This window comes from Gymnoscopelus braueri, assembly GCF_963280865.1.
Source record: "Gymnoscopelus braueri genome assembly, chromosome: 19".
Taxonomy (NCBI): domain Eukaryota; kingdom Metazoa; phylum Chordata; class Actinopteri; order Myctophiformes; family Myctophidae; genus Gymnoscopelus; species Gymnoscopelus braueri.
This window is the reverse complement of record NC_137621.1, coordinates 585,001-600,000: the sequence shown is the minus strand read 5'-3', so window position 1 is coordinate 600,000 and position 15,000 is coordinate 585,001. Positions and strand designations below refer to the sequence as shown.

At 40.8% G+C, this 15,000-nt stretch overlaps 1 protein-coding gene across 1 annotated transcript in view; it reads left to right on the top strand.

Moving 5' to 3' along the window:
- The window catches only part of LOC308074135 (apoptosis-stimulating of p53 protein 1-like), a 168,162-nt gene that overhangs the window by 150,961 nt on the left and 2,201 nt on the right, over window positions 1-15,000 (top strand). The window contains 7 exon segments of the mRNA XM_080413467.1: window positions 6,293-6,330; window positions 6,550-6,749; window positions 6,751-6,897; window positions 9,726-9,917; window positions 12,244-12,377; window positions 13,264-13,430; window positions 14,660-14,859. Of these exon segments, the coding sequence (XP_080269593.1) occupies window positions 6,293-6,330; window positions 6,550-6,749; window positions 6,751-6,897; window positions 9,726-9,917; window positions 12,244-12,377; window positions 13,264-13,430; window positions 14,660-14,859 (1,078 nt within the window).

Below are 15,000 nucleotides of genomic sequence, written 5' to 3'. Positions count from 1 at the left end.
CTGAAGAATACTCATAATAACATCTATACGAGGTGGTTCTACAGTACTGAAGAACACTCATAATAACATCTATACCAGGTGGTTCTACAGTACTGAAGAACACTCATAATAACATCTATACGAGGTGGTTCTACAGTACTGAAGAACACTCATAATAACATCTATACCAGGTGGTACTACAGTACTGAAGAATACTCATAATAACATCTATACGAGGTGGTTCTACAGTACTGAAGAACACTCATAATAACAGAAGTGAAAAACAAAAGAAGAATCTGTCTACTAGCACCAAAAGATCTCAGACGGCGAAGGAAATAGACTCTTTGCTTTGTCTTCTTACCCACTGATTCAATCTGGTCTTTCCATGATAGAAGGTGGTCAATTACTACTCCTAGGTATGTATACGAACATACCTGGTTGATCTGTTCACTATGAATAGTAATGGGGGATCTGTGTATCTCTAGTGGGGCACCAAAAACAATCTCCTCTGTCTTTTTTGTGTTAATGATAAGAGCGTTGTTATCACTCCACTCAACCACCTTATTTACTCTGTGTTGGTGCAGTCCAGGATCACTGGAACTATCCAAAAGAGAAATCAAAACTGTATCATCAGAGTACGTTAGAATGTATTGGTCTGGTTTGTCAGTTCGACATTCAGACAGACATTCCTCAGTACAACAGCTGTCAGTATAAAGGGTGAAAAGTACAGCTGAGCTTACACAACCCTGGGGAGCACCAACATTAGTAGTTAATGCTGCGGAGAGGGTTCTGTTCACTTTCACCCTCTGTACTCTGTTAGTAAGGAAGGAAGCATACCAGTGAATTAAGTATGGATTCAGTTCCAACTGTACCATCTTTGACACCAGAATATCAGACTGTATTGTATTGAAAGCTGAAGAGAAGTCTAAGAACAGCACCCTTGCATGATTCTTATTAGACTCATCTAGGTGTTTTGTAATGAAGTGGACCAGTGTGACAACCGCATCCTCTGTACCGCAACCTTTCTTATAAGCAAACTGACAGGGGTCGAATTTGTCTTTAGTTATACTTACAAGATGTTGCAACAGTATTCTTTCCAGTGATTTCATTTCATGATCACTGAAGTGAGAGCTATGGGTCTATAATCCTTATGTTCTTTTGGACATTGGATTTTGGGTAGTGGTTTTATGTGTGAGGTTTTCCAACACAGAGGAATTGTGTGTGTGTCTACAGAGGTTTGAAATATTGGTTGCCACACAGGAGCCAACTCAGATGCAAAGTTTTTGAGGAGAAAAGCACTGCACTCGTCCGGCCCATTAGCTTTCCTTGTGTTAGTACACCGAAACACTTTTCTGACATCCTCTTCAGTGATGACAATTCTGTCTGAGGGGGCAGGTGTTACAGCCTTAAGTATTTCAGTGCACTTAGAGGAATCGCCTAATGATTCGAATCTGGCAAAGAAAGTATTTAGGTCATTAGAAAAGCCAAGTTCATTATCTGTCACAATAGGTTTGGTTGGGGATGACATTCCTGTCATGGATTTCATAGTATCCCACGCCTTTTTGTGATTTTTGGCTTTAAACGCATCCTCTAGATGCTGTCTATGTGCCAATTTTGCCTGCCTCATTTTTGTTTTTAGCTTTTTTTCCGTCAATTGAAGTGTTTATGAAGGCCATTTTCCTTTCATTTATTACATCTTTTATGTCCTTGGTCTCATATGATTTATTGTTCGGATAGATTTTAATTTCCTTTGTAGGAACAACCAGCTGTACACAAAAATTCATATAATCATTTGTAACTGTGGTTATTTCGTCCAATGAACCATCTCTAAAAGTGTCCCAATCTGTACAGTCCAGGCATGCTTTTAGTTGTTCCTTGCTTTCATTTGTCCATGTCCTAACTACTTTATTCTCCAGCTTTCCTCTCTTCAGTTTTGACTTATAAACTGGAGTCATGCACACAACATTATGATCAGAGGTCAGTATAGGCGGCCCAACCGTGGCAACATATGCATTTGGAATGTTAACATAACACTTGTCCAGAATGTTATTTTTCCTAGTCGCATCCTTAACATGCTGTTCAAATCCCGGCAACACAGTGTCCAGATAACACTGATTTAAGTCTCCAAGCACGATTGCTGGACGTGGACGTGGTTTGCCGTTGTGTTCGGCTCCGGCGGCCGTAATGCCAGCAGTGCAGCTCGGCTGTACACACAGGCTGTACACACAGACTGTACAAACAGACTGTACACACAGACTGTACACACAGGCTGTACACACAGACTGTACACACAGACTGTACACACAGGCTGTACACACAGGCTGTACACACAGGCTGTACACACAGGCTGTACACACAGACTGTACAAACAGACTGTACACACAGACTGTACACACAGACTGTACACACAGGCTGTACACACAGGCTGTACACACAGGCTGTACACACAGGCTGTACACACAGGCTGTACACACAGACTGTACACACAGACTGTACACACAGGCTGTACACACAGACTGTACACACAGACTGTACACACAGGCTGTACACACAGACTGTACACACAGGCTGTACACACAGACTGTACACACAGACTGTACACACAGACTGTACACACAGACTGTACACACAGACTGTACACACAGGCTGTACACACAGGCTGTACACACAGACTGTACACACAGGCTGTACACACAGGCTGTACACACAGGCTGTACACACAGGCTGTACACACAGACTGTACACACAGGCTGTACACACAGGCTGTACACACAGGCTGTACACACAGACTGTACACACAGACCATCCTGGTCGCGCCGTCTTCACGCCAGATGTTAGTGTTGAGTTGAGTCTGTTCGTTGATAATCCATAGGATCAGCAGAGCTATTTCTACTGCTCTCATCTTGTATATCATGACATGTAACGACATATAGGCACACAGACAATACAAATAACTAAACAATAAGGCATACAAGGCCCTCTGAGGTCGCGGTGCTCCAGCAGCTCTGCAGAGCAGAGGGTCTGGCACCGCTCCATAGAGGGTCTGGCACCGCTCCATAGAGGGTCTGGCACCGCTCCATAGAGGGTCTGGCACCACTCCATAGAGGGTCTGGCACCGCTCCATAGAGGGTCTGGCACCGCTCCATAGAGAGGGTCTGGCACCGCTCCATAGAGAGGGTCTGGCACCGCTCCATAGAGGGTCTGGCACCGCTCCATAGAGGGTCTGGCACCGCTCCATAGAGGGTCTGGCAACGCTCCATAGAGGGTCTGGCACCGCTCCATAGAGAGGGTCTGGCACCGCTCCATAGAGGGTCTGGCACCGCTCCAGAGGGTCTGGCACCGCTCCATAGAGGGTCTGGCACCGCTCCATAGAGGGTCTGGCACCGCTCCATAGAGGGTCTGGCACCGCTCCATAGAGGGTCTGGCACCGCTCCATAGAGGGTCTGGCACCGCTCCATAGAGAGGGTCTGGCACCGCTCCATAGAGGGTCTGGCACCGCTCCATAGAGGGTCTGGCACCGCTCCATAGAGGGTCTGGCACCGCTCCATAGAGGGTCTGGCACCGCTCCATAGAGGGTCTGGCACCGCTCCATAGAGAGGGTCTGGCACCGCTCCATAGAGGGTCTGGCACCGCTCCATAGAGAGGGTCTGGCACCGCTCCATAGAGAGGGTCTGGCACCGCTCCATAGAGGGTCTGGCACCGCTCCATAGAGAGGGTCTGGCACCGCTCCATAGAGGGTCTGGCACCGCTCCATAGAGAGGGTCTGGCACCGCTCCATAGAGAGGGTCTGGCACCGCTCCATAGAGGGTCTGGCACCGCTCCATAGAGAGGGTCTGGCACCGCTCCATAGAGGGTCTGGCACCGCTCCATAGAGAGGGTCTGGCACCGCTCCATAGAGAGGGTCTGGCACCGCTCCATAGAGAGGGTCTGGCACCGCTCCATAGAGGGTCTGGCACCGCTCCATAGAGAGGGTCTGGCACCGCTCCATAGAGGGTCTGGCACCGCTCCATAGAGGGTCTGGCACCGCTCCATAGAGAGGGTCTGGCACCGCTCCATAGAGGGTCTGGCACCGCTCCATAGAGGGTCTGGCACCGCTCCATAGAGGGTCTGGCACCGCTCCATAGAGGGTCTGGCACCGCTCCATAGAGGGTCTGGCACCGCTCCATAGAGAGGGTCTGGCACCGCTCCATAGAGGGTCTGGCACCGCTCCATAGAGAGGGTCTGGCACCGCTCCATAGAGAGGGTCTGGCACCGCTCCATAGAGAATCCATTTCCTGCTCCAGAAGACGTGGGTGACCAATCAGGGCCCAGGATTCAAATATGGGAGACTGTAATTGGTAGTTGGTTGTAGGTCTAACCAATTGCGTCGAGGAGTACTTTATTTTTTCTAATAATAAAAAAAACCATAAGGTCCTGTAACCAGAGTGATATTCTAGGTGGGGCTGATTTCCATCCTACGGGCTGGCAAGGACGCAAAGGCAATAGCGTTCTTGAATTTTTTCCAAGATGGAGAGTGGTCACCGGACACCCCAAAAATAACGACTTCAAAGCTAGGTTGAATATTCACCTCAAAGGCATCTGAGAGGGTTTTAGATACATCTGTCCATCTGAGAGGGTTTTAGATCCATCTGTCCATCTGAGAGGGTTTTAGATACATCTGTCCATCTGAGAGGGTTTTAGATACATCTGTCCATCTGAGAGGGTTTTAGATCCATCTGTCCATCTGAGAGGGTTTTAGATACATCTGTCCATCTGAGAGGGTTTTAGATACATCTGAGAGGGTTTTAGATACATCTGTCCTTCTGAGAGGGTTTTAGATACATCTGTCCATCTGAGAGGGTTTTAGGTACATCTGTCCATCTGAGAGGGTTTTAGATACATCTGTCCATCTGAGAGGGTTTTAGATACATCTGTCCTTCTGAGAGGGTTTTAGATACATCTGTCCATCTGAGAGGGTTTTAGATACATCTGTCCATCTGAGAGGGTTTTAGATACATCTGTCCATCTGAGAGGGTTTTAGAGACATCTGTCCTTCTGAGAGGGTTTTAGATACATCTGAGAGGGTTTTAGATACATCTGTCCATCTGAGAGGGTTTTAGATACATTTGTCCATCTGAGAGGGTTTTAGATACATCTGTCCATCTGAGAGGGTTTTAGAACCATCTGTCCATCTGAGAGGGTTTTAGATACATCTGTCCATCTGAGAGGGTTTTAGATACATCTGTCCATCTGAGAGGGTTTTAGATACATCTGTCCAAAAGACTATTAAACTGAGGCAGAACATGTGAGTCAGGTTGACATCAGCTCCATTCTGCTTCATCTAGCCTTACTATTATATTATAATATATATATATATATATATATATATATATATATATATATATATATATATATATATATATATATATATATATTATTATTATATATATATATTATAATATAATTATATATATATAATATAATATATTATATATATATTATAATAATTATATATATATATATATAATATAATATATTATATATATATTATAATAATTATATATATATAATATAATATATTATAATTATATATATATATATATATATATATATATATATATATATATATATATATATATATATAATTATTATATATTTATTATAATAATTATATATATATAATATAATATATTATATATACCTCCCATTCTGCTTCATCTAGCCTGACTAAAAGGTGGAGAAGTTTAAAGTGTATCAGATTGAGACACAGGAAGTGTCCCATAGCCCGTCCCATGTGTTTTATGGTCATGATTCACCAGGATCCTGAGGCTTGGTTCCAGGCTTGGTTCCAGGCTTGAGATCATTTATATAAATATTTTCGGAAATCTCTATGGGAAAAATGCATGTGTTTTGTATCTGTGGCACCACAACATGGCCACCACTGCTATGCCAGGAGGAGAGAGTTAAATAAGTGAAATAAGATAAGAAATAAAACACTAAAAAACAAGCTATTTAACACTTATATTATGTATCACTTATTCTACCTTTAATCACTGATTGAATCAATTGAATCCAGTTTCCTATTTCAACTAAATAGATCGTATTTTCAGATGCTAATTAGCTTTGATGCTAATTTTTGTGGTGGTATTATTATTGTTATTATTATTATTGTTATTATTATTGTTATTGTTATTGTTATTGTTATTATTATTGTTATTATTATTGTTATTATTATTGTTATTGTTATTTTTATTATTATTGTTATTATTATTATTACCCTTATTATTATTATTATTATTATTATTATTACTATTAATTGTGTATTATTGTGTAGGTTCAACACATTGGCTGGAGGCATGGAAGGAGGGACAGGTATGATTATAACATTATCAATGAATTCCATACAAAAATATTAGCATAATAATAATAAATATTAGCATATGAAACACAGGACACTATGCTCATTATTTATGCCTGTTTAATAAACATTAAATTTCTGTATTTCTCCAAAATGTAAAAGAAAAAAATATATATGTAAATAAATATTACAGTATGCTCATTATAATAATGATTAATTATTTCCTCCAATAGGAAACCCATTCTACCAGCCTGGCTGCCTATTGGCTGAGATGGACAACATCCACTCGGCCAATGGCAACGTAGAAGCGAGAGATAACAAGGACGTCGGCATGGCAACCACGGGGGGCGAGGCTCAGAACCCGACCTCTGACTCCCGCCGCTTGTCCCCGCCTTCCGTCACCATAGAAACGGCCAATGAGATGCCAGCGGTGAAGGAGGTGGGCGGAGTCGACAGCGTGTGTCCGTCACCGCAGCCTCCTCCTAGCCCCTCCCCTCCGAGGGCGGGGTCTAAACGTCTGGAGGACCAGAACAACAACCAGACCCCGCCCCCCGACCACCCCCCCCGCCCCCCCACCCAAGGTAGGCGGAGTCCCTCCATGTGCTGGAAGAAGTAATCCGATATTTTTGCTTAAAGGAGCACGTCACCCATTTTCAACCTTATCGTCATATAATTGTAGCATTTAGGTGTTAAATATCAACCATATTTTAACCAATATATATATATATATATATATATATATATATATATTCCCTTGTTATCACCAAGTACGTTATGTTTCTTTTTCTCTTTCAATACTCATACCTGGACAGGAAATATAATGAGCATTAATGAGGACCAATTATATGAAGATAAGATATAATATAATATTATAATGAGCATTAATGAGGACCAATTATATGAAGGTAAGATATAATATAATATTATAATGAGCATTAGTGAGGACCAATTATATGAAGATAAGATATAATATAATATTATAATGAGCATTAGTGAGGACCAATTATATGAAGATAAGATATAATATAATATTATAATGAGCATTAATGAGGACCAATTATATGAAGATAAGATATAATATAATATTATAATGAGCATTAATGAGGACCAATTATATGAAGATAAGATATAATATAATATTATAATGAGCATTAGTGAGGACCAATTATATGAAGATAAGATATAATATAATATTATAATGAGCATTAATGAGGACCAATTATATGAAGATAAGATATAATATAATATTATAATGAGCATTAGTGAGGACCAATTATATGAAGGTAAGATATAATATAATATTATAATGAGCATTAATGAGGACCAATTATATGAAGATAAGATATAATATAATATTATAATGAGCATTAGTGAGGACCAATTATATGAAGGTAAGATATAATATAATATTATAATGAGCATTAATGAGGACCAATTATATGAAGATAAGATATAATATAATATTATAATGAGCATTAGTGAGGACCAATTATATGAAGATAAGATATAATATTATAATGAGCATTAATGAGGACCAATTATATGAAGATAAGATATAATATTATATTATAATGAGCATTAATGAGGACCAATTATATGAAGATAAGATATAATATAATATTATAATGAGCATTAATGAGGACCAATTATATGAAGATAAGATATAATATAATATTATAATGAGCATTAGTGAGGACCAATTATATGAAGATAAGATATAATATAATATTATAATGAGCATTAATGAGGACCAATTATATGAAGATAAGATATAATATAATATTATAATGAGCATTAGTGAGGACCAATTATATGAAGGTAAGATATAATATAATATTATAATGAGCATTAATGAGGACCAATTATATGAAGATAAGATATAATATAATATTATAATGAGCATTAGTGAGGACCAATTATATGAAGATAAGATATAATATAATATTATAATGAGCATTAATGAGGACCAATTATATGAAGATAAGATATAATATTATATTATAATGAGCATTAATGAGGACCAATTATATGAAGATAAGATATAATATTATATTATAATGAGCATTAGTGAGGACCAATTATATGAAGATAAGATATAATATAATATTATAATGAGCATTAATGAGGACCAATTATATGAAGATAAGATATAATATTATATTATAATGAGCATTAATGAGGACCAATTATATGAAGATAAGATATAATATTATATTATAATGAGCATTAGTGAGGACCAATTATATGAAGATAAGATATAATATAATATTATAATGAGCATTAATGAGGACCAATTATATGAAGATAAGATATAATATTATATTATAATGAGCATTAATGAGGACCAATTATATGAAGATAAGATATAATATTATATTATAATGAGCATTAATGAGGACCAATTCTACATTTTTTTTGGTCGTCAGGATGTCAATGATGGATAGTTTTGTGATACTTCAGAAACGTACTTTGTTCTCTTTAGATACCTCTATAAACTGATACAGTGTTACACATGTCTATAGATACCTCTATAAACTGATACAGTGTTACACATGTCTATAGATACCTCTATAAACTGATACAGTGTTACAGTAACACTGTATCAGTTTATAGAGGTATCTATTACACATGTCTTTAGATACCTCTATAAACTGATACATTGTACACATTGAAAAGCAACACAGCAGAAAACAATGTGTGATATTATGTCTTCTTTCAGAGTATTTTATAAAGGTCTCATATGTATAATGTATCATATATATATATATGTATGTGTATATATATATATGTATGTGTATGTATATATATATATGTATATGTATCATATGGTCCACATGGCTCTCATTGACTGCAATGTATTCCATCAAAGTCCCGGCTACAGTTTGCCTCCCAGGGGAACCAATCAGCCGGCTGGTGTTACTGGATAGAGAAAATGACGTTGTTGTCCTTTCCTTAATTTATCTTCCTTGCATGATACACCAGAGCAAGTAACTGACGCTATACATACATTGTTGGTACCGATACGATGGAGCGTTTCTTTTCCTTTGATCTCTTTATTTTGACCACGCATGCACATTGCGCATAGATCTAAATCTCTCTCTCTCTCTCTCTCTCTCTCTCTGTGTTTCTATGTCTCTCTCTCTCTCTCTCTCTGTGTCTCTCTCTCTCTCTCTCTCTCTCTCTCTCTCTCTCTCTCTCTCTCTGTGTTTCTATGTCTCTCTCTCTCTCTCTCTCTCTCTCTGTGTGTGTCTCTCTCTCTCTCTCTCTCTCTCTCTCTCTCTCTCTCTCTCTCTCTCTCTCGTGTTTCTATGTCTCTCTCTCTCTCTCTCTCTCTCTCTCTCTCTCTCTCTCTCTCTCTCTCTCTCTCTCTCTCTCTCTCTCTCTCTCTCTCTCTATGTCTCTCTCTCAGACAAAGCGTACTAACTTAAAGAAGCCTTCATCAGAGAGAACAGGACATGGTCTGAGAGTGAAGTTCAACCCTCTGGCTCTGCTGCTGGACGCCTCTCTGGAAGGAGAGTTTGACCTGGTGCAGAGGATCATCTATGAGGTATTAATACATACTAATACTTTATATAATACACATTATAATACTACCTCTCTGGTGCAGAGGATCATCTATGAGGTATTAATACATACTAATACTTTATATAATACACATTATAATACTACCTCTCTGGTGCAGAGGATCATCTATGAGGTATTTTAGGGTTGCCAACCGTCCCGTATTTTGACCAAAAGAGGCACGTCCCGTACGGGGGACTTCACTTGTCCCGGTAAAGGGAAGATGCATATAATAATACAAATAAATCTGTGCTTCTGCCTGCCTATGTGTTTGTGTGCTGTATGAGAAGGGCGCTAGGACCCTGGGGGTGCCGCTCTGTTGACAGGGCAGGCTCAGTGTGCGTTCTCTCGTGTCTGCCTGTGTGAGACTTTCCTCATTGTGTTTGTGGAAAAATGTGAGCTGGTTCAAGCGGGCGAAATAAAATAAAGGTGCACGTGCATCTAACATAGGCATTGCTCTACCGAAAATAAGTTTCTGCATGTGAGGTTACGGTATATCATACTAACTAGCTTATAGTTAGTTAGACACGGACTGAGCTACAACAACATAAGGCCCAAAACTGAATGAAAGAAAGAGCTGTCTCCCCCGCGGCTGCAGCAGCAGGTTAGCAACTGTTATAGTAACTGTTCCAAAATGAATAGATTTCTATGTATTTCAGGGGTTTGGGGGGCTGGCTTTTTTAATATAAATTTCATAGATTTCTATGCATTTCAGGAGTTTGGGGGGCTGGCTTTTTGTCTCCGCCAGGCCAAAAGGCATGGCGAGAGAGTATGTTTTTCCCCCCGTCCGTCCGTCCGTCCGTCCGTGTGTCCGTGTGTCCGTGTGTGTGTGTGTCCGTCCTGTCTGCGACCAGCTAATATCCGCCACCGTTGGCCCGGTCGCTGTGAAACTGCACACACACACTCCCTGGATGCCACAGCAGAACCTCTGCCCCACATTTTTCAGATCAGGCTGTCATAGCGCCACCATGAGGCCGACTTATCCAAAACACATTTTTGGATATGACTCCTACAGATTTTGTCCAAAAAACACACAAATCGGTACACAGTATTTCTATAGTCATGTGATCATCACGGATCTGTCCGATTTACCATATTCCATCCTGATTGGCTAAGATTGGCTTCCAAATTTTGCAGGATTGGTTCATTTTGAACAAAATGTCTCAAATCATGAACGCAGCATCCGATTTCCGTGAAATTTTCAACAGAGATTCCCACTTGGCCCAGGAAGAAATGCCACCCTTTTCACATTGGCCTGTTATAGCGCCACCAGCAGGTCTGATTTAGAAAACCACATTTTTGGAACAAAATGCCTCAAATCATGAATGCAGTGTCCGATTGTCGTGCAAGGCCTAAGAAGAAATGGCACCCGTTTCACATTGGCCTATTATAGCGCCACCAGGAGGCCACAATAATCTACCTGACCTGGCGGAGACTTGTGCTCCGAGGAGCACTTTTTCTAGTTTAATATAAATTTCATCGATTTCTATGTATTTTAGGGGGTTGGGGGACTGGCTTTTTTAATATGAATGTCATAGATTTCTATGCATTTCAGGAGTTTGGGGGGCTGGCTCCCCCAAAAGAATTAAATAACACAACCCTAACCTAACCCTAAAACCGAAATAAAGTACCAAAAAACAACAACAAAAAGTACCATAATCGACACATGCACGCGCGTGCAATATGTATAAACAAAAATCACTAAACTCTTTTTTGGCATCTGCCACTTGAATTAAGGTGACTTGATTGATTGACATCAAGAAGGGCCTTTCAGCTCACTTCACCACTTCTATAGGCAAACCCACAATGCAATGCTTCTATAGGCAAACCCACAATGCAATGCTTCTATAGGCAAACCCACAATGCAATGCTTCTATAGGCAAACCCACAATGCAATGCTTTGTTTTCAAGAGACATCAAGTTATATAAAAATGTGTCTGAAAACCTTCCTCTTCCTCTTCCATACAGAAGATCATTTTTTCCCTCTATTTCCCATTCCAAGTGTGTTTTTCTAACACAGAACCAACGCCCAGTATGTTCAGCAATAGGATCATTATTTTTGTGTGGGTAGATCTTGTTGAGCTAGTCATCAAGTCCATCAAGTCAAAAAAGTGTGGGCACCGCTGATCTATGAGGTATTTATACATACTATATACTATACCTCTATATCTATATCTCCTCCACTCCGCTCTCTCTCCTCCTCTTTCCTCCTCTCCTCTCCCTCCTCCTCTCCCTCCTCTCCTCTCCTCTCCTCTCCTCTCCTCTCCTCTCCTCTCCTCTCCTCTCCTCTCCTCTCCTCTCCTCTCCTCTCCCTCCTCCTCTCCCTCCTCTCCTCTCCTCTCCTCTCCTCTCCTCTCCTCTCTCAGGTGGAGAACCCCAGTCTTCCTAATGATGAAGGTATAACTCCTCTTCATAATGCAGTGTGTGCCGGTCATCACCACATCGTCAACTTCCTGCTGGACTTTGGAGTCAACGTCAACGCAGCTGATAGTGATGGATGGTCTGTCTGTCTGTCTGTCTTTCTCTCTGTCTGTCTGTCTGCCTGTCTGTCTGTCTATCTGCCTGCCTGCCTGTCTGTCTGTCTGTTAATCGTGGAATGACATTATGCAGATTATGCATTATTTGGAGCCCTGGTACCATTTGCAGGCAGGTGTGTGTCAGTCACAGGTGTGTGTCAGTCACAGGTGTGTGTCAGTCACAGGTGTGTGACTGGTACCTGAACATGGGTCCTGCAACTTTGACATCTGTCTTTGGTACCGTTGTGCAAATCTTGCCTGTAAATCTCTGGAAGAAAACCTATGGTTCCTCAGTGAAGCGAGGGTGAGGAACCGGTCTTCTTGGGTTGTTGTCTTCCTTTGACTTCACCAGTCTGACAGAACTTGGTCCTAAGTGTGTAAATGGTACCAGGGCTGACACCAAATAATGATGCTGTCACTCTGCATAACAGAACACCAGCTTAACTTGTCCTGTTGCATCATGGGTCTTATCCTGAAGGGACAAACGTGGCATCTTTCCAAGAGAGGGCATTGTTACTGCTTGGAGCATCAACACTAACTCAAATGTTTGGGGGGTGCTACCCACACGTTTAGCTGTGTTGCTCATTCCATGATTGCCCAATCCTTACAAACTGTACCTCGTTGTAGAGGTGACTAATCAATGATAAAAATGATATAAAACACAAAACCAATTGGTATTATTGAAGGGGAGAACTGATCGACCGAAGTTAAGTTCCCAAAAAAAAATTGGGCAATTTTATGTTCTATTATCAGGACTCCACTGCGCTGCACTGCCTCCTGTAATACATCTGTGAATATTATATATAATGTTATAATAATATTATGTTATGTTATATATAATGTAATATATGATGTTATGTTATATTACAGGACTCCTCTGCACTGCGCTGCCTCCTGTAACTCTGTCCATCTGTGTAAGATGCTGGTAGAGAAGGGAGCGGCCATCTTTGCTTCAACCATCAGTGATGTGGAGACTGCTGCTGATAAATGTGAAGAGATGGAGGACGGATACACACAGTGTTCACAACTACTCTATGGTGACTACACACACACACGCACGCACGCACGCACGCACGCACGCACGCACGCACGCACGCACGCACGCACGCACGCACACACGCACACACACACACACACACACACACACACACACACACACACACACACACACACACACACACACACACACACAGTGTTACAACTCCTCTACGGTGAGTGCACATTATTATATAGTTTAGACTGTTGCTAGGTTCATAGTTTACCTATGATCCTATAGTTTACTGAGACACTACACTGTCTCTGTATTCTATGATCCTATAGTTTACTGAGACACTACACTGTCTCTGTATTCTATGATCCTATAGTTTACTGAGACACTACACTGTCTCTGTATTCTATGATCCTATAGTTTACTGAGACACTACACTGTCTCTGTATTCTATGATCCTATAGTTTACTGAGACACTACACTGTCTCTCTGTATTCTATGATCCTATAGTTTACTGAGACACTACACTGTCTCTGTATTCTATGATCCTATAGTTTACTGAGACACTACACTGTCTCTGTATTCTATGATCCTATAGTTTACTGAGACACTACACTGTCTCTCTGTATTCTATGATCCTATAGTTTACTGAGACACTACACTGTCTCTGTATTCTATGATCCTATAGTTTACTGAGACACTACACTGTCTCTGTATTCTATGATCCTATAGTTTACTGAGACACTACACTGTCTCTGTATTCTATGATCCTATAGTTTACTGAGACACTACACTGTCTCTGTATTCTATGATCCTATAGTTTACTGAGACACTACACTGTCTCTGTATTCTATGTATGTGTTTACCTTGTTTACTGTAAGTCACTGGATAAAGAGCGTCTGATAAATGATCATATTGTAGATTGTTGTATTAAGTCGAAGATACAATAAGCGTTTATTGCAGCTCAGTCAAACTTTGTTGTTTTAGAGCAGTAGTTCTGAAACATTTTGTGTCATCATGTCAAGGATGCACAAATGTATATGTATTTTGCCTCAGACCCCTGCCCCCCCCTCCTCCCTCCCATACAAGATATGTTTTGTCCTTGCTTACTGTAAATCTATCTGAACTGATTCATTGACCATGTCCATCTGTCTGTCTGTCTGTCTGTCTGTCTGTCTGTCTGTCTGTCTGTCTGTCTGTCTGTCTGTCTGTCTGTCTGTCTGTCTGTCTGTCTGTCTGTCTGTCTGTCTGTCTGTCTGTCTGTCTGTCTGTCATCAGGTGTCCAGGAGAAGATGGGTGTGATGAATAAAGGCGTGGTCTATGCTCTGTGGGACTACACTTCCCAGCATGCCGATGAGCTGTCCTTCAGCGAGGGCGACGCCCTCACGGTGCTGCGTCGCCGTGACGACACCGAGACAGAGTGGTGGTGGGCGAGGCTTAACGACCGCGAGGGATACGCCCCCCGAAACCTGCTGGGGGTGAATATGTTAATTTATTCATGCATTATGTTAATCTATTCATTCATTACATTTTTTGACCATGATACTGACCATGATACTGACCATGATACTGACCATGATACTGACATGATACTGACATGATACTGACCATGATACTGA